Raw genomic sequence first — 24,444 nt, 5'->3', positions numbered from 1 at the left:
CATCAAGCACCCCAGTTTGTGTACTACATTATATTATTTTCTGTAACACACTCCTCAATGGGACCCTGCACTCTTTCAACATGAATGAGTGACTCTTACCTGAAATCGACCCATTTTAAGGACTCCAACAGCAGAAATTGGTGCCCTGTAAATTGGATCTCTGGGCTCTGAACCTGCAAAAACAAACAGATGATCAGCGATTGCCTGAAACCAAATACAGAAAATTAAACAAAAGTGAGCTAAGATTTGGGCATATCATACAATGACTAAATATAAAATGACTAAATATGTGGTCTGGTTAAAGAAATGTCAGCTTTGACAAGTCATAATTGTAATTCGTTCACACATTCAGAGCATTTCTTCTAATGTTAGTTCCACAATCCCCCAAATTTCATATTGTGTTGTGAACTGCAATAACCTCTGTACTCTTAGTTCTCCAGAGACCGCTGCTCCACAAGCACATCACCGCAAATGGCTAAATTCTTGGTGGAATGTACAAGAAATCAGACTCTAAAAGCATGCAGACATTTATCAGCCTCTTACGGATGGTTGGGGTCAGGGAATGCTTCATCTGTGAATCTACAAAAGTTACAAATGCTGGAGAAAAGTAACAACTTTAAGAAGCCCTGGATCTTTATAGATTCACATGCATTTTTTAAACGAATAGAGAAAAGTAAATACTTGGGAGCCAGAGAGGTTGTCTTCATTTACACAAATAGTTTAGGATAGTCTGATACATGTGCTTCTACCATGGAGTCAATGACTGATTAAAAGGGTTAGTAGAATACTGTTGGGAATTGTGTCCTTTTGCTGCAGATAGTCAAGACGAGGGGTATTTACTAGAGATTCAGCAGTTGCTACTTTTCCCCTTACAGCTAAGCTGTCACATGATCAGCCCATCACCTATATAAGTTCATGCAGGATACCATGGCAGTCCATAGGTCACCTTGCTATCGTAGACTTTGACACAGCATGATCCTTTGAAGCTGCTCCATAAACCACAACTAGTTGGTAAGTTAGAGGTTATTTGATTAGGTTGGAGGATCGCACTTGGCCAGCAAGTATCTACAGTTTGTCAGTAAATATAAAAAATGAATCCAATAGTTTCGCAATTTATCAAATACATGTTTTCTTCTAGTTCAAATAGTAGTGACTGATTGCAGCCAACATGTGTTTCGACCCCAGGTCGTTTTCAAGGCAAATTAAATGAGCTTGTATTTCCCTCTAAGTGCGAGTAGGTTCTGGAGTGTGGATGAAAAATAATGTTGACAGGTACTGCTGTCTTCATAGGTCACTGGTAAGTATTGTCCTTCCTTTTGAATAGCCTTGTTGCTCTTAAGTATACAGTCTCTTATATATTCTGTGTTAGGAGTCTCTACTAAAGGGGGGAATGTTCCCTGGCACCGCACGTGTGTAGAGCACCTAGCTGATAATTTAGTCTACAGCGTGAGGGGTCAGAAATGAGAGCAGGACACAATGTTGTCATGATTTTTTCAAAGATATTTATTAAATGAAAAAGGGCGGGGAAAATGCCTCTCTGTGTTTGTGTCCAAAACATCCTACGCAGACACTACAAACAATTTGAAACTCGCAAAAAGTGTTCACAACTGAAGTAAGAACAATACCAACAAAAATGTTCTTCGAGGTGGAAGCGCTTGGTTGCAGAGGGTGTTTCGCTTCCCCAGGATTCTTAAGTAGAGTGAAAACAGTCTCTTACTAGTAGTTCCTTCGTTTCCTGCTTTGCTTCACAAAGTTTGTTTTTTGGTAACAAATTCTTTAACTGTCTTACTTTAACATAACTTTCTCCCTGATTTGGAAAACACTGTTTTTCTTTAACATCAGTCTTTCCTTGGTTCAAGCAACAAACGCCAATCATTCATTGGGTCAGACAACACAATGCTTCTTTAATATTTCTGGGGGGCTTGCAAATTGCCTGGTGTACTCTCCTGCAAGGTTCCTTTATGCAATGCCCACTGCCTGGTGTACTCACCTGCTATGACTTTGTATACATCTTAAATTACTGATATCTTAAATGGCAGGACTTCAAGCATTTTATAGTTTCTCAGTGTTAACCGTATGTATTGTTCTTGATTTCAAATGAATGTTTGTGGTAAGGTTTGCCCCGCATTTGCACTTTAGGTATTCATAGTGCATTGGGGGTTATACTTTGCCTTTTCTGCATTCAAACAATTCTTCAATGGTATTAGTTCAAACTGCTGCAGATGCTGGAAATCCCCGGGGTCCCCACCGGCTTCGGGAAGACTATCATACTTTCTCCAGCATCTCCGGTCCAGTACGCCCTTCTGCAGCGTGCTGCTTTCACCTCCTTTCCAAACTTGAGTGTGTAGATGTTCTGCAGACTTCCCTCCCTTGTGCTTCCACTGTCACACGCATGCTTCCGTGCAGTCCCAGAATGGAGAATGACACCTTCTTGAATTACTGAACAACCAGGACCTCTCCTGTGGCTCCCAGTGTCTCCACAGCACTTGTCTCCGGTACAGAGTCTCTCCCTCTAATGTGAAGGCCTACTCTGCTCTGTGATCTTCGCGTCCTGGAGCTTTGGACAGGAGGCAACATCTCCTCCAAAAAGTGCACTCGCCAGGTTTAAATGGCCAGTGTACAGGTGCTCTGGAAAAACAACTAGACTTCATGTTAGGTTTCAGGTTCTTGGTATCTTGCTCAAACTCCTGCATCCTCCTCGTCTCAGTACTTGGGAATTCTGGGAGTTGAAGTCCATAGGTGTTATTGGATACATGGTATTTGAACAGCTCTTCTTATTGATTTTAGATAAAGGTTCTTTACATGAAAAAAGTGTTGTGTTGACTGTGTGTTTGTGTCATAGTTAGGCACTTGACCAGAATAAGGTGTTACTTTACTTCTACAACGGGGAACAAGCAATTGGCAGTATGCCATGAGGGTCTTCGGTATCATAGGGCCTCCCTCATGGAAAAGGGGGAGATGCTGCATCTCGTTCAATGAAGTCATGGCATCTCTCCGGATGTTGTCTCCTCCCATGTGATCCTCCCACATGAAGCCGCCCACAGGATCAGGTAGAGACTGCTGTGCCCTGGCCACATTAGAGGAGGACACCGCCGGAGAATCTGTGATGAATCCATTGGATTCATCACAACAGTCCATTCTTTCCACATAGTAGGTGGGGTCTCCTAACATCCAAGGTATAAAGAACCCTTTCTGCTGTAGTAAGGTCTTAAATAGTAGAAGAGAAACATCCTGGTCACCAAACTCAGAAATCACTCCATGAATAAATCTAGGTTGAGTTTTAAATGTTATTTACCATGAAACGTGAAAGGCACCATATGGTAACAGCCATCTCTCCTTACTCTCCTGGCTGAGGTTAACTGCTACCAGGAACGCATATTGTTTCATATAGTGAGGACGTCAGTCTAGAAGGAACAATTTCAATGTTGTGGTGCATTGTTTGAAATCCCAGAAGTGCAAAACCACTGTTTTTGCAAAGGCTGATGGATCACGGGATGCCCAATAATATATTGTCACTGTGTTGTATGTTCTTATGCAAACCATATTGGCATACATGTCTAACAGTAAAATATGGAGCACAAACATACCCATTTGGAGTAGAGCTGAAAAATGAGGTCGTAATGTATATCTCTGTACTCCTGAAAATAATCTTCCCATGAAAATGATAAGCAGCAAGACTTCCTTTTAAATTTGATTTTATTAAGGTTTTCAGAAAGCATGTCTAGCATCATTACAAGCATTTGTTTGGAGCATGTTGTCATAACTGTCAAAATCTTCCCCTTCCACTCCACCCTCCAACAACCCATAAACCTTTATCACAAAGCAACACTCCCATCTCCCCTCCCACCTACCCCCAGAAACAGTGTTTCGTCTATCATGCCTCCTTGTAGATCGTGTTCTCAATTGTGGCATGTGAACCTTGTTTAAGTTTTAGTCTCATTCCATAGCTCTGGTCGCCGAAATGGGGCATAGTCAGCAGCAATTTCTGGGCCCCCTCGGGTGAGCAACAACCACAACATTTCTATCTTCTGTTTAGCATGTCCATGTGGTCTCTGCGGGCTATACCCTCAATCCCCTTGCATTACACTTCATTAGGCGTTGGATATATATTAGTTTACAAAGTCGCCCCATAACAATTCATACTACATAGATCTCCAATGGAGGGCAGCTGTAATGTTCTCCATTATACAGATGTTAGTTGCCACATTTATCCATTCCCTCTTACCCGGAACCATGGCCGCTTTCCAATGGATCACAAGACAAGCTCGTACAGCGAGCGGAGTGGCACCACTATTCCAGTCACCCTCCTAAATTGACCTTCACATTCCTCTAAACCAAATAGTATTAGAAGAGGTGCGGCTTCACGATGGATTCCATCCACCCCCCTAATCCATCCCAGGACCTCATCCCAAAACATCTTAATATGGGGACAACCCCACTACATGCGCCAATAGTCAGCTCTCTCACCACATTGTCACCAGCATAGGGGGCTCTAGGGATCGTATTGCCATCTGTGGAGGAGCATAATGGTGTGCAATTTATACTGGCTCGCTATTGATATTTGCGAGGCCCCTTTACATATCTTCGTCCACAAGTCGGGGTGTAATTCTAAGTTCAGGTCCTTTTCCCACCTACTCTTCAAGTTGACGGTAGACCCTTCCCGGCTTTTATTAGTGCTTTATACATGGTTGAGATCAGGCCTTCTGTCTTTGTTGTGGTACTGAGGAGTGTTTCAAAAGGTGTGAGGTCTCTCTGTACCTTCTCCTTCCATTTATCTCTCGCAAGGATACCCCTGAGTTGAAGAAAGGCAACCGGTAAGGAACAAGTTACTTACCTGTAACTGTTGTTCTCCAGCATGGGTCTGGCATGGATTCACATGCTCATGAATATTCCCCGTCGTCAGGCTGGGAATCCTCGGTAAAGAAAAATCAGTATCAGTTTCGTTTCTGATCTGTCTTTCGTAGTAGTAACCAATCACTGATCTCTGCGTCATACTGACCACAGCCAAGGGCTGTCATCTCCCTAAGCCCTGCCTCTAGCAGCCATCTTCAGATTTGGTAGCACGTGAAGTGGCAGTATGACCAAGTGAAGAGCCGCAGAGGGGTAGGCGGGAGGGTTCGCATGTGAATCCATGCCAGACCCATGCTGGAGAACAACAGTTACAGGTAAGTAACTTGTTCCTTCTCCAGCATGGGGTCTGGCATGGATTCACATGCTCATGAATAAAAGAATACATAGTACACACATGCACAACCACGGGAGGTGGCAACAGGCTCAACATTAAGCAATACAACAACTCAACATTAAGCATCTCTTACCTTCTCACCATGCTCACCTTAGGCGAACAGGTTGCGCAGCACTGCTTGGCCGACCCTGGACTCCTCCTTGGAATCCCGGTGGACGCAGTAGAATTTCGTGAAGGTGTGCGTCAACCTCCACGTAGCAGCCCTGCAGATGTCCAGCAGGGGCACACCAGATAGGAACGCCGTGGTAGCTGCGATCGCTCTGGTGGAATGGGCTCTCGGACAGCCGGGCAGCGGTCGGTTTGCCAACCGATGACAGTACATGATACAGCCGGAGAGCCATCTGGAAATGGAAGCCTTTGAGAGAGCCTTCCCCTGATTGACAGGTCCAAAGTTCACAAAAAGTTGCGATGTCTTCCGAAAACTCTTTGTGCGGTCCACGTAGAACTTCAGCGCTCTAGCCACATCCAGCGAGTGCAAAGTCCTTTCAGCCGGCGACGAAGGCGACGGGAAGAAAACAGGCAACACCAAGGGTTCGTTGAGGTGGAAGTCCGACGGCACCTAGGGCATGAAGGAGGGGTGAGTCCTGAGCACTACCCTCGTGTTGTGAAAAGTCAAGTACGGGGGCTTGCAGGAAAGGGCCTGGATCTCTCCCACCCGTCGTGCGGAGGTGATGGCCACAAGAAACGCTGTTTTCCACGACAAGAACTTCAACGGAGCGGAGTGCAGAGGCTCGAACGGAGGTCCCATGAGCTTGGTCAGCACCACGTTGAGCTCCCACGCCGGGGCCGGAGCCTTCACCGGCGGGAACGATCTGAACAGACCCTTCATGAATTCTTTCACCAGAAGATGAGACCACAAAGACCACAAAGACATCCGTCCCGTGGTTCTGGTGTATCGGGAGATCGCAGCAAGATGAATCTTGATGGAAGCGTGCGCCAGTCCAGCCTTGGCCAGCGTCAGTAGGTACGGCAGTACTTGAGGAGCCGTAATCCGTAGAGGGTTAATCTTCTGTGCGTGGCACCAGACAGAGAACCTCTTCCATTTGTGTCCGTAGCATTTAAGAGTTGAGGACGCCCTGGCCTTTGCAAGAACCTCTCTGCAGTCGGCCGGTATGTCGTAACCTCCAAACTCTAACGCTGCAGGAGCCAGGCTTACAAGTTCAGCGACTTCGGGTCGTGATGGAGGATGGCGCTTCCTTTCCTGGAGAGAAGATCCGCGTTCACTGGCAGCTTGATTGACGGGGGAGCTGACAAGTCCAGAAGGTCCGGGAACCATATCTGCCTCGACCACACAGGTGCGACGAGGATCATCCTGCACCGTGACCTCTTGAGCTGGTTGATGAGCCGGATCAGCAACGGCAATGGAGGGAACGCGTATAGAAACAGGCCCTCCCAGGGGAACGAGAAAGTATCGCCCATGCTCCTCGGCTGGGGAAACCTGTTGGCGAACCTCCGGCACTTGGGAGTTTGTCGCCGTCGCGAACAGATCGATCTGGGGTGTGCCCCACCGTCGGAAGAGGCGGTCCACTAGATCCTGTTGTAGTTCCCACTCATGGCACGAGCGCAGCTCTCTGCTGAGCGAGTCGGCGTGGTGTTTTTTATTCCTGCCAGATGAAACGGCACCAGAAACATCCCTTGGGCGACGGCCCAATGCCACAGATCCTGTGCCTCCTTGGACAGGGCTGGGGATCTGGTACCGCCCTGCTTCCTGATGTAGAACATGGTGGTGGGTGTTGTCGGTGAAGATCCTCACCACCTTGCCCTTGAGGGACGGAAGAAAGGACCCGAGGGCCCAAAACACTGCACGGAGCTCCAGGACGTTGATATGGAGGGACTTCTCAGTCGGAAGCCAAAGGCCTCTCGCGTGCAGATTTTCAGTGTGCGCTCCCCACCCTTCCAGGGAGGCATCCGTGGTCACTGTCTTCTGGTGGCACGGGGTCTGGAAGTCCATGCCCGCAGTCAGATGCATGCGGGTGCCCCACCACCAGATCGCTCGTCGGAAGCTCTCGTCGAGTGTGATCCTGTCCTCGAAGCTGCCCGTCGTCTGGATCCAGCGAGCGTCCAGGAACTCCTGTAGCGGGCGCATCCGAAGCCTGCACAAGCGGATGAGATAATGCAAGACGACATCATTCCGAGGAGGGATTTGATGGACCTCACCCTGGCCGCGTCCGCAACCAGCATACGCTGCACCTTGCCCAAGATGGCCCTCGTCCTTTCCTTCGACGGAGAGGCCAGAAGCGCCACTGTGTCGAGTTTCGCTCCCAGAAACAGTGCGTCTTGCGCGGGCACCAGGTGGGACTTGACGTAGTTTATGGAGAATCCCAGGTCCGTGAGTAGTTGGACCGTCCTCGCCGTGTGCTCTGCGGCGAGCTCCCTTGTCTTTGCTCGGATGAGCCAGTCGTCCAGATAGGGGTAGACGTGGATCCCCTCCAGGCGCAGCCGCGCCGCCACCGGTGCGAGGCACTTGGTGAACACCCTGGGTGCCGACCTCAATCTGAAGGGAAGGGCTCTGAACTGGTAGTGACGCCCTTGGACCACGAATCTGAGAAACTTTCGGTGTCCCTTTAGGATGGGGATATGGAAGTAAGCATCCTCCAAATCCAACGACGACAGGAAATCGCCCTCCTCCAGCTGACCCAGGACGTGCTGGAGGGTGACCATCCGGAACTTCTGTGCCTTGCTGAATTTGTTCAGTCGTCGTAGGTCCAGGATGGGACGCCATCCTCCTGTCTTCTTCTTCACGAGGAAGTATCTTGAGTAAACTCCGGAGCCCCGAAGCCTCTTTGGGACGAGCTCGATGGAGCCTTTCTTGAGCATCGCCTTTACCTCCAAGAGAAGTTGAGGGACGTGATGTTCCTTCCTGGCCACGGGGGGGACGCGCGGGCACTTCTTTAGAAACTCGAGCGCGTGACCCTGGGCCAGGGCGTCCAGCACCCAACGGTCGGTGGAGATGGACTCCCACACGCTGACCAAGTTCGCCAGCCGGCCTCCCACCGGGATTCTTCGGTGGGGGCCCGACCCCACGGCCGGTTCAGTCCTGCTTCGACGAGGCTTTGCTGCCTTGTCTTCCATGGCGACGACGGCGGGATCCGCCCGACTTGCCTCGTCCCCTGTAGGCTTCCTGTGACGACGAACGGGCCGCTTGACGGTAGGTGGAATATCCACCGCCGGAACCTTTGGAGGCACCCTGCTTGCCTCCGGCGCCCGAAAGGGCGGCCGTCGTTGCTGGAGAACACCAAAAGCCCGGGCCGTCTCCGTGTCCGTCTTGATGGCTTGTAGGGAATCGTCCACTGTTTTCCCAAACAGGTTGCTCCCGTCGAACGGCATGTCCAAGACTCTGGTCTGCACGTCCTGCCGGAAGTCCGTTGCCTTGAGCCATCCACACCGTCTAAGGCACATGCCGTTGCCCAACTGGCAAAATCCAGTGTCAGCGATGTCCGTCGCTATCGTAATGGCGTGGTCCGACGCCAATTCTTCTTCCTGCAAGATCTCTAGGGCCTCCGCCCTCTTGTCTGGTAGGAAGTCCAGCAGGGGGCCGATTTTGTACCACAACTCCCTGTCGTAGCGGGCTACGATAGCCAAGGCGTTGGCAGGCTTAATCGTCGTCGCTGCCGATGAGATGACTCTGCGTCCCATCGTGTCCAATTTCTTTCCCTCGCCGTCCGGCGGGGAGGTTGACATAGAGGCCGAGGGTCCCCCCCCCGCTTTCTTCCTGGCCGCCGCGGAGACGACCGAGTCCTGGGTCGGCTGTGCCCAAAGGCACAAGGGGGCCGCGTCCGGGACCCGGTACTTCTTCTCGTACCGATCCCTTCTCGCAGGCGTTGTGGATGGGTTCTTGAGAAGGGCGAGACCCTCATCCCAGATATCGTCCAGTAGAGGTACAGCGAGGACCGTCTTCCTCTTGGTCTCGCGCCGTAGATAAAGGAAACCTTCCTTCTTCTCTTCCGGGCAGAGCTGGAAAAGCTCGGATGCCCTGGCGATCATGGCATGAAATGATCCAAACTCGTCGGGCGGGGAAGCCCGGGGAGGAGGCGACGACGAGAGATCCTCGTCATAAACCTCGTCGTCTGTACCCGTCGCGGCCGTGTCCGTCCCCGTATCATCCCCACGGGTCGTGAACGGGGAGGAGGGCTGAGCAGGGCGCGATGGTTGAAAAGGTGGTGGAGGATGAATCCTTCTCTTAGGAGGAGGGCTCCCAGAAGGGCCTGGCTCTGGGTCCCCCGTTGGGAGCGGTTCCTCCGTTGGTGGTAACGGCAATCTCGTCCTTATCGCCGAGCATAAGGACTGTATAGCCAACAAAATGGCCGCCGAGTTGTCTTGCGGCACTGGTTGAGGGGATTCCGACGGGCGGTCAGGAGCCCCGTCGGCACCCTCGACGTTATCGTCGTCTCCGACGTCGGGGTCCCTCCCGATGGGCTGGTCTTCTTCCACGCCAACGCCGTGGCTTAAGACTTCGATCAGCTCCTCTTCAGAGGTTGAGGCCGAATCCACGATGACCTCCTGCCCCCCCTTTTTCTTCTCCGTCAGAGGTTTCACAGGGGTCCTGTCGATGGGCATGAAAGAGCACTCCCTCCGCGGTGGCAGGGAGACTCTGGGCCCCGAGGTCGCCACCACTGGTGTAGCCTCCACAGGCTGAGCCAGGGCCGCCGCGACTGTCTCGATAGAGGCCTTGGCCGGGTGGATCAAGGCCTTCACTACCTTAGGTGCGCTCACCGCCTTCTCCTTGGGGGGAGGGTCACCGCCTCGCTCCGCCTCCGATGGGGCCTTCGAGCTCGACCGGGGTCTCTACAGGAGCTTCGCCGGGTGCTCGGCCTTCCTCTTACCTGAGCCAGAGCGTTGGCTCGTGGTTGATGGCGCCGGGGAGGATGCGCCCTGCCTGGCACCCGTAGAGCCCGACCGTTCGGCGCTCCCAATGCCAAGTGACTCGCGGTGCTTGGCCTTCTGTTGGGCCCCCGTCGCCGGGGCGCCCTCAAAGTTCTTAGAAGACCGCTCGGACTTCTTCTTTTTCTCGCCTGACGGGCTCTTCCCTTCCAGCCAGTTGGTGAGACGCAGATGGCGGTCCTTCATGGTCCGCTCCGACATATTGCTGCAAAACGCACAGTCCTTCTCCACGTGCGTCTTGTCCTCATGCAGGCAGTAGAGGCAAAGGGAGTGTTCATCCACTTTAAAGATATTCTGAAGCTGGCATCCAGGGCAGACCCTGAACAGCTTTCCGGGCGTAGAGCTTCCCTTCTCCTGGGCCATGTCCGAGATGGGCCTGAGAAACTTCTGGAGTCCTCCAAATGTGTGGCTCGACTAAATCTTCACCCTTGAGGGGCGTAGAAGAATCCGACACGGGTCCCCGTTGATCGGATAAAGAAACGGTGGAGCTTGAGGCTCTTTTGACCGAAAAAAGAGAATTTTCCTAAGAAAAAGCGCGAAAACGCACTAAAGCTCGAGAGCAATAGCACAAGGATCCCAACACTTGAACGTGTGGTAAAAATCTGAAGATGGCTGCTAGAGGCAGGGCTTAGGGAGATGGCAGTCATTGGCTGTGGTCAGTATGACGCAGAGATCAGTGATTGGTTACTACTACCAAAGACAGATCAGAAACGAAACTGATACTGATTTTTCTTTACCGAGGATTCCCAGCCTGACGACTGGGAATATTCATGAGCATGTGAATCCATGCCAGACCCCATGCTGGAGAAGGGGCCTATCCCTCATGCGTCTTCCAGTTCTGTGATCGTGACGAAGCTGCCTTTCCTCCAGAGTTGACACACTCTCTCCAGGCCAGCCTCAAACCAGGGTTGAAATCTTCTATGATTGGGAATCTCTTCCCAAACCCCGGTGCCCAAATTTGGCTCAAGAGAGATGGCCGGAGCCACCAGGGGGCGTTGAGATGTGCTGAAGCACTTCTGCTGCTCGCCTCCCCAGGGCAGCGTTAAAGGGTGTCTGCCGCCCCCCCCCAGAATCCCCTGCAGAGGAGTGCCAACACCCCCAGTGATGAAGTAGCCCCCCAGGCTCTGGTTGAGCTAAAGTCCGGTGGTCGGCGGTGACAAGATCCCTGAGATAAGCGCCTGGTTTTCGGGCTGGAGAAGTTGCGGGAGGCACGTTTCCCGCTGGCAGCTGTCCAACGGTTGGTGATACCACCGGGTCGGGAAGGGACCTTTGGACACCTCGAGGCGGTGGCCCCTGTCCCGGGGGACTCTGAGGGCCTCGAACTGTGCTCGCCTCGTCCCTTCTCCCCCTGGCATTGCTGTTGCCCTTGGTGTTGCAGAGGTGAGGGGTGCCGGACTCGAGCTGGCAGCTGTGGAACTCGCTCTCCTGCGGAGGCCCGCCCTGACTGTGCCCGCCCCATCCCCTTTCCCCCTGGAGTCGCTGTTTGCTGTGGCGCTTGCAGAGCTGAGGGGTGCCGGAGTCGCACTGACTGGAGCTGGCAACTGTGGAGCCCGCTCGTCCGCGGGAGGCCTGGAGGTCCCTGCAGTGCAGAGTGGACGAGACGCAGCTGAAGAGGAGGATTGGCGCGAGAGGTCCGGGTTGCAGCCGTCCCTGGTGTGAACCCACTTGGAGGGGAGGGGAAGGGATGCCACAGCGCCGGAGCTCGCCCACCCTTAGCCCTGGAGTGAAGGTTGGTGTTGGCGAGGTGGGGGGGGGGGGAGCCCTCTCTGTGGCAGGGCGGGAGAGCCAGTCTGACAGAGTGGTTCCTGTTAGGGAGAATTCTCTTATAAGGCTAATTTCCCAAACCTAGTGAGTCCCCCAGCAGCTTTCCTGGATTTTTGGGGATTTGTTTTTTTCTCCTGCTAAGAGCGAGACTCTTTTACTCCCACTCTTAGGCATGATTTGAGGTATATCTTTGACTTGTTATGTGCTTATGGGCTATGGGGTTTCTTTTTACTCCATAGGGTATCATCTGTTTTTCTGTATGTGTAGTACACAGCACCCTCAGTGCAGTACCACAGGGGTATCACAGTGACCCCCAAGCATAGACTCCATACCCTGGGACTGACTACTGTCTCCCAGGGCATGTAAAGTCACCATTGGCTTTACTAGTCCAAAATTCTGAACAGAACCAGTACAAACCATCATACTGTCGAAGTACTGGTAAGGGGGAATTCGATTACCCCTGGGTCTGGTTTCGAGGGGGCACTGTCCCGTCCCCCTTCGTCGAGTTTCTGGCTGGTGGCAGTGGTTACCACGCAAAATATTCCACCGGAATATTCTCTATGGGATTTTCCCATCGATTTTAAACGCACCACTTTTTGGTGCAATGTTAAGATACCGCCGGTTTATTTATTTAATATTAAATCACCGGTTGGGTCTTTTTGCCAGAACTCGATTCTAAAATGGCGTTTGTGTGTGTCTCTATAACTCTGACCAAGGTCAAGCCCTTTGTTCCACTATTTTGCCGGGCTTCTCCACACAAGCCCTCCAAATGGTGCCACTCTGTCTGGGTTCCACAGGAAGGGTGGAGGGGGAATTGGCACCCTGGACTGCGTTGCCTTAGCAACCCAAGTCGCAATCTACCCTGATTGGCCCAGTGGTGAGCCGCCCGGCTCACCACTTAGCATGTGTGATTGACAGCTAGGCTGATGAATGGGGGTTTTTCTGCATAAAAGTAGGGCCTTTGGGACTGGAACTTCAGAAGTCGCCACAGGACCTAAGAATCCGAAGAGGAAAGAAGCTGAGCCACCTGCAACCGACGACACCACCAGTGAAGCCCTGCTGCAATGAACTCACCACTTTTCCAACGACAAGAGAAGATCTTCTGCTGGAGAGTCTTCTCCCTTTGAGCTGGTAGGACCAACCAGTTCGCTCTTTTTCACTTCAAAAGACGTCATTTGGTCGAATCGCCCGTGCCAAGCACCCCGGCGGTCGGATAGCCAAGCTCACCACTTTTGATCGCGAATAAAAGGACTGCACCTTGTAAATGGGGAACTCTGCTGCTGGGTTCATCCCTGTGCAGTGCAACTTTAAACCATGTGATCCTGGGCACATTTCGCTTTGCTCCATTTAAAGTGGGCCTGGCCTGTGAACTGTGGCTCTAAAGTATAACCTGCCTTTTTCCCCTTGCTCTGAACTCTCAAAAGTGTTGGGAACTGTTTTATTTTTCTGCTCTGCCTTTTTCTCTCCCTTTAACTACATTATCAGAGTGCCATCTTGGTTAAGCGCTCACTCTGTTCTAACAAATAGTAGTGTTTTAACCCTGACTTGTCTGATAACTATTAAGGGAGGTGTCTATACTTTACCTGACTGTGTTTTAACTTGCTTTTGATTGAGAGTGCTAGTATATGCCATAAAGTGTGTTTTAAATAAATAATTATATACTTTTTATACAAAGCTCTGGTCAGTGTTTGTTTGCCCTACTGTGTTTTGGCCCTATTGTGTATACTCTGCATACTGCCCTACTCTTCTTGAGGGAAGTCTGACTGTTCAGCCACAGCTACCAGGTAAATCTGGGTGGTGCAGACTGCTACCAATGGGGTTTACTGCTTACTCCTGTGGTCTTAATCTTTGTGCAGTGTTCCCCAAGGGAACTGCACAGGATTCTGCCTAACAGTTCCCCATAGAAGGTCACTGGAGGGCCGGCACGTTGTGGTGGAGGGGGGCCCCTCACTGCCTCATCTTTCGGGAGATCCTCGATTTGGACAATTGACTTCCCAATTGAATTCCTGCTGGTTCTTTGACCCAATTGACTTTCCATAACCAGTGGTGGCCTTAGCCTCTGAGTGGGCATTGGGAGCTGGGCTAGCTCTTGGACTGTACTTCCCCACCGGCGCCAATGACTCAGGTGCCAAGTTAAAGCAGCCCCCTACTCCAGTCTATGTTTTGGTCGTCTGTCTATCCCCAGGATTGCCTCTGTTCTCCACTGGCTGGTATGGACACTAATTAGAGGGGTGGGGTCATGTGAGCGGACCACGCATTGTTGTCCCAGGAGTGCTGCAGAACCTCCCTCCTGGCGGTGCAGCCTCCACTCTGATTACCTTCAGGCTCAGACCCTTTGTCACTGTGCTGGAAGCGGGGGTGAGGGTGGGTTGCTGGAGTCCCCAGGGCCTAGCGGTTTTTGGGTTTTTTTGCTTGGCACTGGGGGCCCGTTGCTTCAGCAGACCCCCTCTGTGACTCGCCCGGGGGCCTAGACTAGATTCATTAGACAAAAAGATTGATTCCATAGACGACAGAGTCCCATCCCTGGAGGCCAAACAATCTTTAGTCGACATCCTCGAGTCTCAGTTCGACACGCGTCTGTCGGAGCTGGAGAGAGGAGAAGGCGCTGTAATCTGAGATTTTTGGGTGTTCCTGAGCGTGACGGGGAGACGCCAGCAGACATTGCAAGAATAGTAAATGTGGTTGTAAGTAAGCTCTTTGATGAGGGGAACACCAGTGATCCAACAATTGATAGAGCCCATAGGGCGGGCGTGCCTGCGAGCGGGCCCCGTTCGATCCTGGCAAAATTCCATTATTAGTCTGAGAAGGCCAAGATCCTAGAGCTTGCACAGAGGAAGGGGCCCATTGAATGGGAAGGCTCCAAAGACTCAATCTACCAAGACCTATCGGCCCTCACATTGTCGCACAGGCGTATATGCAGCTCTTTGACGAAATGGCTCGAGTCCAGAGGCGTGAGATACAGATGGGGTCATCCTTTTTCCCCTCTCGTTTGAATTGGAGGGTTACAAGTACTCACTGGTTACTGAGGTCGATATAGAGAGAGCAACCCTGGAACTCCTGGGTAATCCCGCGGCGAGGGAGGGAAAGCCTAATGGAGAGAAAGTTTTATTGGAGCTTTGCAGCGTCAACAATTTTGTGGAAAGGCGCCGGATTTGAGGCCATAGAAAATTCAGAAAGATGGTGCCGTCCTCTCCCGAGCAGCCAGCAACCTGACTTGGCCTTGTATCCATGCTGCTCTTACTTGGATTGAGTGGGACAGTGGTTTGATCCTGGTGGCTTTGCCCCCCCCACCCTGAGTTGCGGGCGGGGGGGGTGGGGGTAGGTGGGTGGGGGGGTGAGGAACCTGGTTTCTTGGTCCCAAGAAAGGGAATCCTGTTCAACTTGGTCTAGATGCTTGCTGTGGGGGGGGGGGTAAATGGAGGATACAGTTGCATTTTCATGTGTTTTCAATGTTGGGTGGGCTCAGAATGTTGTGGGCTTGTATTGTTGTAAATCGCCCTGGTGGAGGCGATCTCTGGTGGCCTGGTCGTGCGTCAGGTTCAATGCCGCAGGTAATCCAGGAGCTCGGGGAAAGGGAGGGAGGGCGGTGTTACATTTTATTGTAGGGTATAAGTATTGGTATCAACCGTTTGGAGTTTCAGCTCATTGGAGAGAGAAATGTTTACTGGGGATACATTGGCGAATCGGTCAAGGGAGAGGTCTTGGGGGAGTTTGCACTCCGAATGAAGTAGAGCTTAGATACTGCTCCCCCGATGGCTAAATCTGATCTATTGCTGACTCTGGGCTCATTGAATGCATGTGGTCTCAACTCCCCCCAGAACCGTTCTCTGGTTGTTCAGGAATTCAATAGGTTGAAGCTGGATTTTCTCTATCTTCAAGAAACCCACTGGATGAGAGGTGGGGAACCATCCCTGAAAGCTAGGTCCATTCAGAGGGTTTTTCATACGTCCTGTCATGCCAAGAAGAGGGGGGTGGCAATAGTGGTCTTGTCAAATGTTCAGTTTACCCCGAAAGCCCAAAGTAGGGACCCCGTGGGTCGATTTATAATGGTCAAGGGGGAATTGAGGGGATCCAAGGTGACTTTAGCCTCTGTCTATGCCCCCAATGAAGCCCAGGATCACTTTTGGTTGTAGATGAAGTCCAAATTATGTCCTTTACTAATGGCGCCCTTTTGGTGTGTGGCGATTTTAATATGGTCTTGGATCCGGATCGAGACAGGAGGTCCGAGCGTCCTTGAACAGATTCTCTGACGCAGAGACGTCTAGTAACTTCTTTCCAGAGCACTAATGATGAATGGGGGCTATGGGATTCTCACTCGGCCCGGGGGGACCAAGACCCTTTATTTACACACTTCTCTAGAATCCATTTGTCATTCTCTAGAAGCGATTATATCCTAGTCGATAAGGCACTCTGTGAGAGGATCACGAGAGCGGAGGTGGAAGTGATGCCGTGGTCAGACCACGACTTAGTTAAGGTTCAATTGGGGATGCCGAGGCGAATCCTTGGCCCAGGGAGATGGACCTGCAATGATCTCCTGCTGAAGACTAAGGAATTGTTCCAGTCCATCCTTGCCTTCATTAAGGAGTTTCTTGAAATCAATGATGGGCAGGTGGGGACAGAGGGTGTTTGGGAGACCTTTAAGGCCACAATCAGGGGCGTTCACATAGGGTTGGGGGTGGCGAGAAAACGGGAGAGATGCAGGGAGGAGAGGCAGCTCAGCGACAAAATTGAGGCCTTGCAACCAAGGGGTAAGCTTAGGTCTCATATGTTCCCAGGCAAGTGGGATGAGCTTCAAAAATTAAAGGCGAAACTTGCCTCCCTATTAGTTGGGCAAACGGAGAGAAAGCTTTCCTTCCTTAAGCAAAGGTATATGGAGAGGGGTGAGAAAGCTGACAAGATCCTTGCCTGGAGGCTTCGGGAGTTTAGAAATAATAAGAGGGTGGATTTGCTGTTCCTTCCGGGTGGGACAAGTTGCAGGGACGATCCAGGGATTGTGGAGCAGTACCGTCTATATTACGAGCACCTGTATAACTCAGAATACGATAGGGATGTCGTCGATAAAGATAGGTTCTTGGACTACATACCGCTTCCCCGTCTCTTCTCCGAGAAGTCTGACCCCTTGGAGAGACCCATTACTCCGCAAGAAGTAATCGATACAATCAGCTCAATTAAGTCAGGTACGACTCCGGGGGACGCCGGTTTTACGGTCTTCTTCTACAAGTCCTTTCGCCTCGTCCTTGCACCCTTCCTAGCTAAGCTCTTCAATGCAGTTTTGGAGTCAGGCCGTCTCCTACAGTCAATGCTCTCAGCTCGCATTGTTATCCCGAAGGAAGGAAAGGACCTAAACTGTGCCCATCCCACCGTCCCATTTCCCTTCTCAACACAGACGTGAAGGTGTTGGCCAAGCTCCTGGCTAATAGGTTGGCCCTGCTTCTCCCGTTGCTGGTGCACGGCGATCGGGTGGGCTTTATTCCTAGGAGGCAGGGGGGGGGGGGGGGGGGGACAACATCAGGAAATTGTTGGACCCAATGCATGAAGTAGCGGTCACAGGTGAGGAGGCCCATCTGTTGTCTTTGGACTCGGAGAAGGCCTTTGACCGAGTTGAGTGGGCTTACATGGGTAGGGGCCTGCAGAGGATGGGTTTGAGGACTAGGTTTTGTGGCTGTATCTCAACACTTTTCAATGGCCCAACGGCCAGAGTCGCAGTGAATGAGACGCTCTCAGCCTTATTCTCGCTCTCCAGGGGGACCCGTCAGGGATGTCCGATTTCGCCACTTCTCTATGCTCTTGCGATGGAGCCTCTGGCGATAGCCATAAGGCAACATCAGGGATTACGGGTGTCCGCTGTGGGGATCTCAAGTTTAAGCTCTCCCTATTTGCAGACAACGCCGTAGCGTACTTGACCAACCTTCAGACCTCGCTTCCGAACCTCATGGATTTGATCCAAGAATTCGGCCGCTTTTCGGGGCTGAAAGTCAACCCGGGAAATCATGTTTGATGCCTATGGGTAGAGCTGATGTAGAAGTTGTGGGGGAGGGCGGCATGGGGGGGTATTAGAGTTGAGCATAAGACTACATCCTATCTGGGTGTTCTTCTCCCAAGAGACTTATCCCTCCTCTTCGAAGTAAATTATCCTCCGATCCTAGCCAAGATAAAGTCTGATTTACTTTGTTGGGCCCCCTTGACTCTTTCGTGGTTTGGGAGTATGGTGTCAGAAAAGATGAATATTTTGCCCAGGCTTCTTTACCTGTTTTCTTCCCTCCCGATCGCCATACCAAGGTCTTTTTTCAGATCCCTTCATTTAGTGGTCCAGCGCTTTATATGGAACGGGAAAAAAGCAAGGGTCAAGCATGGGACCTTGACGCTCCCAAGAGCGTATGGGGGTTTCGGTTTACCAGACTTCAGGCTTTACCACAAAGCCGCTCAACTTAGAATGATGCTGGAGCACTCAAGAGATAACTTGAGAACCTACTGGTCTTACATTGAAGATGTACAAGTTCAACCCAAGAAGGTGAGAGATCTCTACTAAAGCCCTCCCGCATAAAATTAGAAATCATCCTACGCCGTCTGTGTTGTGGGAGCTATGGAGGGACAACAGAGAAAACTCTGCTCTTTCTTCCTGGCCCTCCCCTTTGTCGTCCCTGTGGGGCCCCCCAATCAACCTGGGCAAAAGAGATCTGCGCGGGACACAGGGTTGGTCGGATGTGGGCCTTGAATGTGCAGCTCAGTTCTTACAACAGGGTGAATTCATTCAGTATGCCAGCCTGGTGGATGCAATGGGTGATTCTCTGATGTCAATTTATTAGTAGATTTGAGTGACAGGGATCTTGACGGATAGCCAATGGCTGGAGGGTCTGGCCCAACCCCTTATGCCACTTGAGAAAATCCTTGTTGAAGCCTCATCAAGGAGGGGGTCCCTATCTAGATTGTATAGGGTCCTAATTACAGCGGAGGTGGAGAGTAGACAGAGGTTTAAGAAACAGTGGGAGACTAGGTTGGGGATGGTGGTGGTGGTGGAAGATATTTGGGCAGCCATCTTTAAATCCCTTTTCTTGGGCTGCATGTACACGGCAGCGATGGAGCACAACTTTAAAATGTTACATGCGTGGCACCTTGCACACGAGAGACTCGCTAAAATGTTTCCTGGGGTGTCCCCAGCCTGTCCGAGGAAGTGTGGTCAACATGGGTCATGGTTCCACTTATGGTGGGAGCGTTCAGGAATTTTGGGCAGACCTGCGGAATTGGATTCATGAGATTATGGGTGTTCCCCTGTCCTTGCACCCCCTTGTATTCCTCTTTGGCATCTCATCCCCTGATGAGGTCTCGGCTCCGTTACCCGGGGTGGTTCAGGCCATGCTCCGGGCAGGGAGACCGGCCTTAGCCCAGAAGTGGAAAAGCGCTTGGTGCCGGTGAAATCAGACTGGATGGCTAAGCTCTGGACTACATTCACATATGAGAAACTTTCAGCTTTGACACACCATACCATGAACTTGTTCCTCCAAGACTGGATGATGGTTCTGCTCCATGAGAGCTGTGAATCGATGAGACTATAAACACTCTGGGTATAGATTGATCCTCAGTGTATGGGTGCCTTCCAGTGAATGTTAGTTCATTTTCTCTTTCAGTTTGAGCCTATATGTCAGCTATCGTGAAATGTTTGATCCTTGATTGATTTGACTATGAATCTCCACTAATCTGTAGGATACGGTTGTTTTTGAGCGGGTGGTCGGCGAGGGTGGTGGGGAGGGGTCTTCTATGCATAGTGTTTTCTGAGGCTATTGTTGGTCTATTGTTTTTGGATTTGTAACTTGTGTTTGAAAAATGTTCAATAAAATTTAAGTGGGAAAAAGGAGATGGCCATGTGGTGATCCCCCGCATGTCCGCCCCCTCCTTCCAGATCTCCCAGATTGTACCCAGTATAGTATGGTTTAGGAGTCTACGGAGTAATTTGTTTCTCGGTACCCATAACAATTCTGAGACAGTGGCCGGGGCCAGATTATAATTGTCGAGGTGTATCCACTGTAGTTCCTCTGCCCTCTCATGTGGGGGAACAAAACCCTTAACTGTACCGCTTCATAATATCTTTTAAGATCCGGTAAACCCACACCTCCCTTGTCTTTGGGAAGAGTAAGAACCTCATAAGCTATTCTAGCCTTCTTCCAATGCCACAAAAATCTCAAGATGGCCCTTTATACTATTCCAAAGAATAGTTTCGGAAGCCTAATTGGGAGCATTTGGAATGTATACAAAAATCTTGACTGCGTTAAGTCTCCCCATCCAGGAAATCGTAAGCTTTTGCCACTTTGCTAGGTCGGCATGAAAGCTGTAGAGAAGAGAGGGAAAGTTGGCATCGTAAAGAGTGTCCACATTTCGTGTAAGATTTATCCCCAAGTAACGTAGGGTGGCGCCTCCAATCGGGAGGCCTATTGTGGAAAATCTAACGTGTCCTCCTGAGTGGGTTTGTTCAATGGAAATAGGATTGACTTGGACCTGTTAATTTTGAAGCCGCAAAGTTCACCATATCGCTCAATCAATTCTATGGCTCTCGGTATGGATGTCATGGGGTTCTTTATCTGTAGTAATAGATTGTCTGCATACAGAGCTACCTTATATTCCTTTCCGCTTAACTTCAGTCCCTCCACTTGATGATCCGCTCTAAGTTTCTGGGCAAGAGTTTCAAGGGAGAAGGCGAACAGTATTGCGTATAGAGGGCAACCTTGCCTCGTACCTCTTCCAAGGTCAAACCATCTCGAGTAGTCGGAGTTGACCGTTACCGATGCTTTGGGGGACGTGTACACTAACTTCACCCCTCTTCTAAGTCTAGCACCCAGTCAGACTTTCCTCAGCACTGCCTCCAAGAAGCCCCATTCTACTCGGTCTACCGCTTTCTCTGCCTAAACAGATAGAAGAGCAGGGTCCCGCGTCATTTTCTTTGATTCATGGATCAAGTGTAGCGTCTTGCGCATTGTATCTGCGCCCTGTCTCCCCAGGAAAAATCTGACCTGATCCGAATGCATCAGTCGAGGCATGTATATCTCTAGTCTGGCTGCCAGTACTCTTGTGTATATTTTTGCAGCAATATTCAGCAACGATATTGGACGGTATGATCTGCATTGTCTGGGATCCCTGCCTTCTTTGGGAATCACCGTAATCGGTGCCTGTGAGAAGGAGTCCGGGCCTACACCGGTCTCTAGGATATCATTGAACGGTTTCACCATAAAGGGAAGGAGTGATGAGAGGAAGGTCTTCTAAAAACCTGCCGTGTAGCCGTAATTTCCTGGGGCCTTCCCTAGCGGAAGCCTCTTTATCGCTCTCTCAACGTCTTCAGCGATGATTGGGGCATCTGTTGCGTCTGCTTCATCACAGGAGAGTTTTGGCACCTCCACACTTCCCCAAGTACCCATGTATTTCTGTTCTCTTTTGAGCCGTTTCAGATTTGTATAACTGCTCATAAAACTACGCGAATGCCTCTGCAATGTCTCCGGTCTCTGTTCTGGGCATCACCTTCCCCTTCATCTATGGTGGGGGCCAAGCTCTTCACGCGCTGCCCCCTTAATCTAGAGGCCAACAGGGCATCTACCTTATCCCCCTTCTCATAATGCTTCTGTGTAAGAAGCTGCAGTTTGCGGACAACTTGTCCTTCCTCAAGGAGTCAAAGCTCTTCTCTCTTCTGTCTGGCTTCGAAGACCTTCCCGCCCTCCCCTCAGTGGAGATCCGCGCCACTCTGTCCAAGTGTGAAATCTCTCTCCTTAGTGCATTTTCTATGAGAGCCCTTTCTCTCTTTTGTTGGCACCCTCCCTAATCAGGATCCCCCGCCACGTAGTTTTCCCCGCTTCCCACACCATTCTCCTTGATACCTCTCTGCGTTGTTTGCCTTAAAATATTCCTTTATCTCAGTGTCCGTTTCGGTTCGGAAAACAGGGTCTTTCCCAAATGTCTCATTGCACCGCCACTTTGATCGCCTGTTTGGAAGGTCTGCCAGATTTAAATCAACCGTGACCATGTCATGATCTGAACAGGAGATTGGTGAGATCTCTGAGCTGGTCGCCACCTCCGCCATCCCTCTCAAACATATAAGTAGTCAATTCTAGTGAATGCGCCATGGGGCGCCGAGTAAAAGGTGAAGCCTGTTTCGCTCGGGTGGAAACTCCGCCATATGTCTCGTAACCCACAGATCTCTATCAATTCCATCACCTCCGCCCGGCCACCTTCCACTGCTTCACGCACATCAGGGCTACCTGCCTGTCTGTCCAGTTTAGTGTTCGACCAGAGGTTTAAGCCCCCCCGCATCCCCCATGCCCGGAGGCTTCCAACATTATTTTCGAGATTGGCCAGTGTTGGGGGAATACAGTGTTGCCAGCGTGAAGGTTACCCACTACCATGAGAGCTCTAGCTTCTACATCCGCCCACACCTTGGTGATTTCTAGATTCAACCCCTATCTAATGAGTATCCCCACACCTACCTTTCCGGAGAGGGCCATAGCCCCAGTGTTCCACCCGCATCTTAGAGTGCAGGACCCTGTGTTCCTCCCCGCATGCATATTTAGTTTCTTGAAGGAAGAGCACACCAAGCCCCGCTCTCAAACTCCCTGCACACCAGGGACTGTTTCGTAGGGCGAGTTCAGCCCCTTGACGCCGGGTGTACTCACCCTGAGGAAACTACCTTTCTGAGGGCATAATTCTACCGCCATTTCTTCCTCTTTACATGTATTGCTAGTAAGGTGAGCCCCAGTGACCATGACCCCCCTCCATAAAATCTCTTACCTCACGATTCGCACTTAAGAAGAAACTCGTTCCTATCCATCCCCCGACATCCCCCGACCGTCCCCCCTCCCTCCAGCTCGGTTGAACTCATCAAGCCGGTTCTGGACCACCAGTGGAGACGGCTATATCACGGTCCTATCACAACACAGTCAAATAAACATTGTGCCCCCTTCAAGTTCACTTAAGTTTCCATATCCCCCCTTTATCTCACAATGAATGTGCCCCAACAGGCGATACATCACCTGGGCCGCTGAGGTCCGATGGGTGGATGAGTCCGAAGGCCTCACTGCCAGAGCGTCCTTGGGGCAGCACTCCTGAGTCATGCGGGGACCACCCGACATTCAGCCGTCTGATATTAGCACGATGGTTGATCAATCGGCAATAGCAAGGTACATTGTTCAATCAACTCACACTTCACCAACTGCTCGATAGTTTCAGGTCTATGATGTAGCATGTTACTCCCGAGGTTGAACACAACAGTAGCAGCAGTAAGGGTGTTGCGTCCATAAGGCACACGCACCCGGAGAGGCGTTCATCCTTCTATATTTCCTGGACCCTGGTATCCGCCTGTGTTTTGGGCCTTGAATGCGCCACTGTCTGTCGTCTTCTCTTCTTTCCCCCTGATCCATTACATTGTCCTGGTTACCCAGTAGATCAGTTATGTATATCCTTTTCTGTTCTCAGCTTAACCCTATTCCCATCCAGTTCGAATGTAAGGGAGAATGGATAACCCCATCAATATCGGACTGCTTTTTCTTTCAGCCATTTAGTGAGCGGCATACATATCCGTCTCACGGCAAGGGTCAGTGATGATAGGTCTTGAAAGATCGTCACCCTGGCTGTGTCCAGGGAGACATGAGCACTGCGGTTGGCTTTCTCCAAAATTCTGGCCTTATCGGCATAGTTGTGCAACCGTATAAGGGCTGTTTTCGGTCCTCCTGCGGTGCCCCCAGCTCTATGTATTCAGTCAACCTTTAGTTCGTCGATGGAGTCACCCTCAAATAAGAGATTGATGATTTTGTGGTGGGTCCTTTTCAAGTCTTGTTCAGAATCCCCTTCCGAAGATTCATAGGTTGTTCCGTCTATTCGATTCTTGTGCATACACGCATGTACGTTCCCTATCCCATTATGCGCGTACTGCATACTGGTGCTGACCTACAGCAAACGTAATATTGGCCACTTCTTACCACTGCCCCCAGCCCAACTAAGTACTTCCTAATCCATCGAAACTTCATGCTACACCACGCCCAGCATGTTCAGTCTACACATAGTCTAAGTTCTCTATCTGTAGCTGCCCTCTACTATTGTTGGACTACTAAACAGTTTGTTGGACCAGCCTATTCTTCGAATGTACCAGCACTCTTCACTGTTTGCATCTGTCCTTGCTATTATCAGCTGAACCTACAGCCTACTCTGCTGACTATACCCACCAGCATAAGCCCACGGATCTGCCTGTAATTGTCTATGCCGCTGTCAGACCAGCCTATTCTACTGACCTTGCTAGCCCAGGCCTATTGATTGTATGTTGCCTATGCCACTGTCAGACTAGCCTATTCTGCTGACCTTGCTAGCCCAGGCCTATTCATTGATTGTATGTTGCCTATGCCACCGTCGGACTGCTAAATTACTGGCTCTAGCTGCCTCTGCACTTAGCTAGCCTACTTGATAAATTGCTGCCAGTAGTCACCCTCTGCACCAACTTCGAACTAGCCTACTGTTGATAAACTGGCAGCCAATCTCCCGGCGGCTTAGCATCTCCCAACCCATCTACGCCTCCCTATCTTCCACTA

The 24,444-nt window shown here is 50.8% G+C and overlaps 1 protein-coding gene across 8 annotated transcripts in view; it reads right to left on the bottom strand.

Annotated features, from left to right (window-relative positions):
- WNK1 (WNK lysine deficient protein kinase 1) overlaps positions 1-24,444 on the bottom strand; it is a 2,404,646-nt gene that overhangs the window by 445,739 nt on the left and 1,934,463 nt on the right. For all 8 annotated transcript variants that reach the window (XM_069628604.1, XM_069628602.1, XM_069628603.1 and 5 more), the window contains one exon: positions 100-173. In XM_069628604.1, coding sequence (XP_069484705.1) covers positions 100-173 — 74 coding nt within the window. The remainder of the gene's footprint in view (positions 1-99; positions 174-24,444) is intronic.

This window comes from Ambystoma mexicanum, chromosome 12 (genome assembly GCF_040938575.1).
Source record: "Ambystoma mexicanum isolate Mex_15411 chromosome 12, UKY_AmexF1_1, whole genome shotgun sequence".
NCBI classification, from domain to species: Eukaryota; Metazoa; Chordata; class Amphibia; order Caudata; family Ambystomatidae; genus Ambystoma; species Ambystoma mexicanum.
The sequence above is the reverse complement of the archived record's forward strand: the minus strand, read 5'-3'. Positions and strand labels throughout refer to the sequence as shown.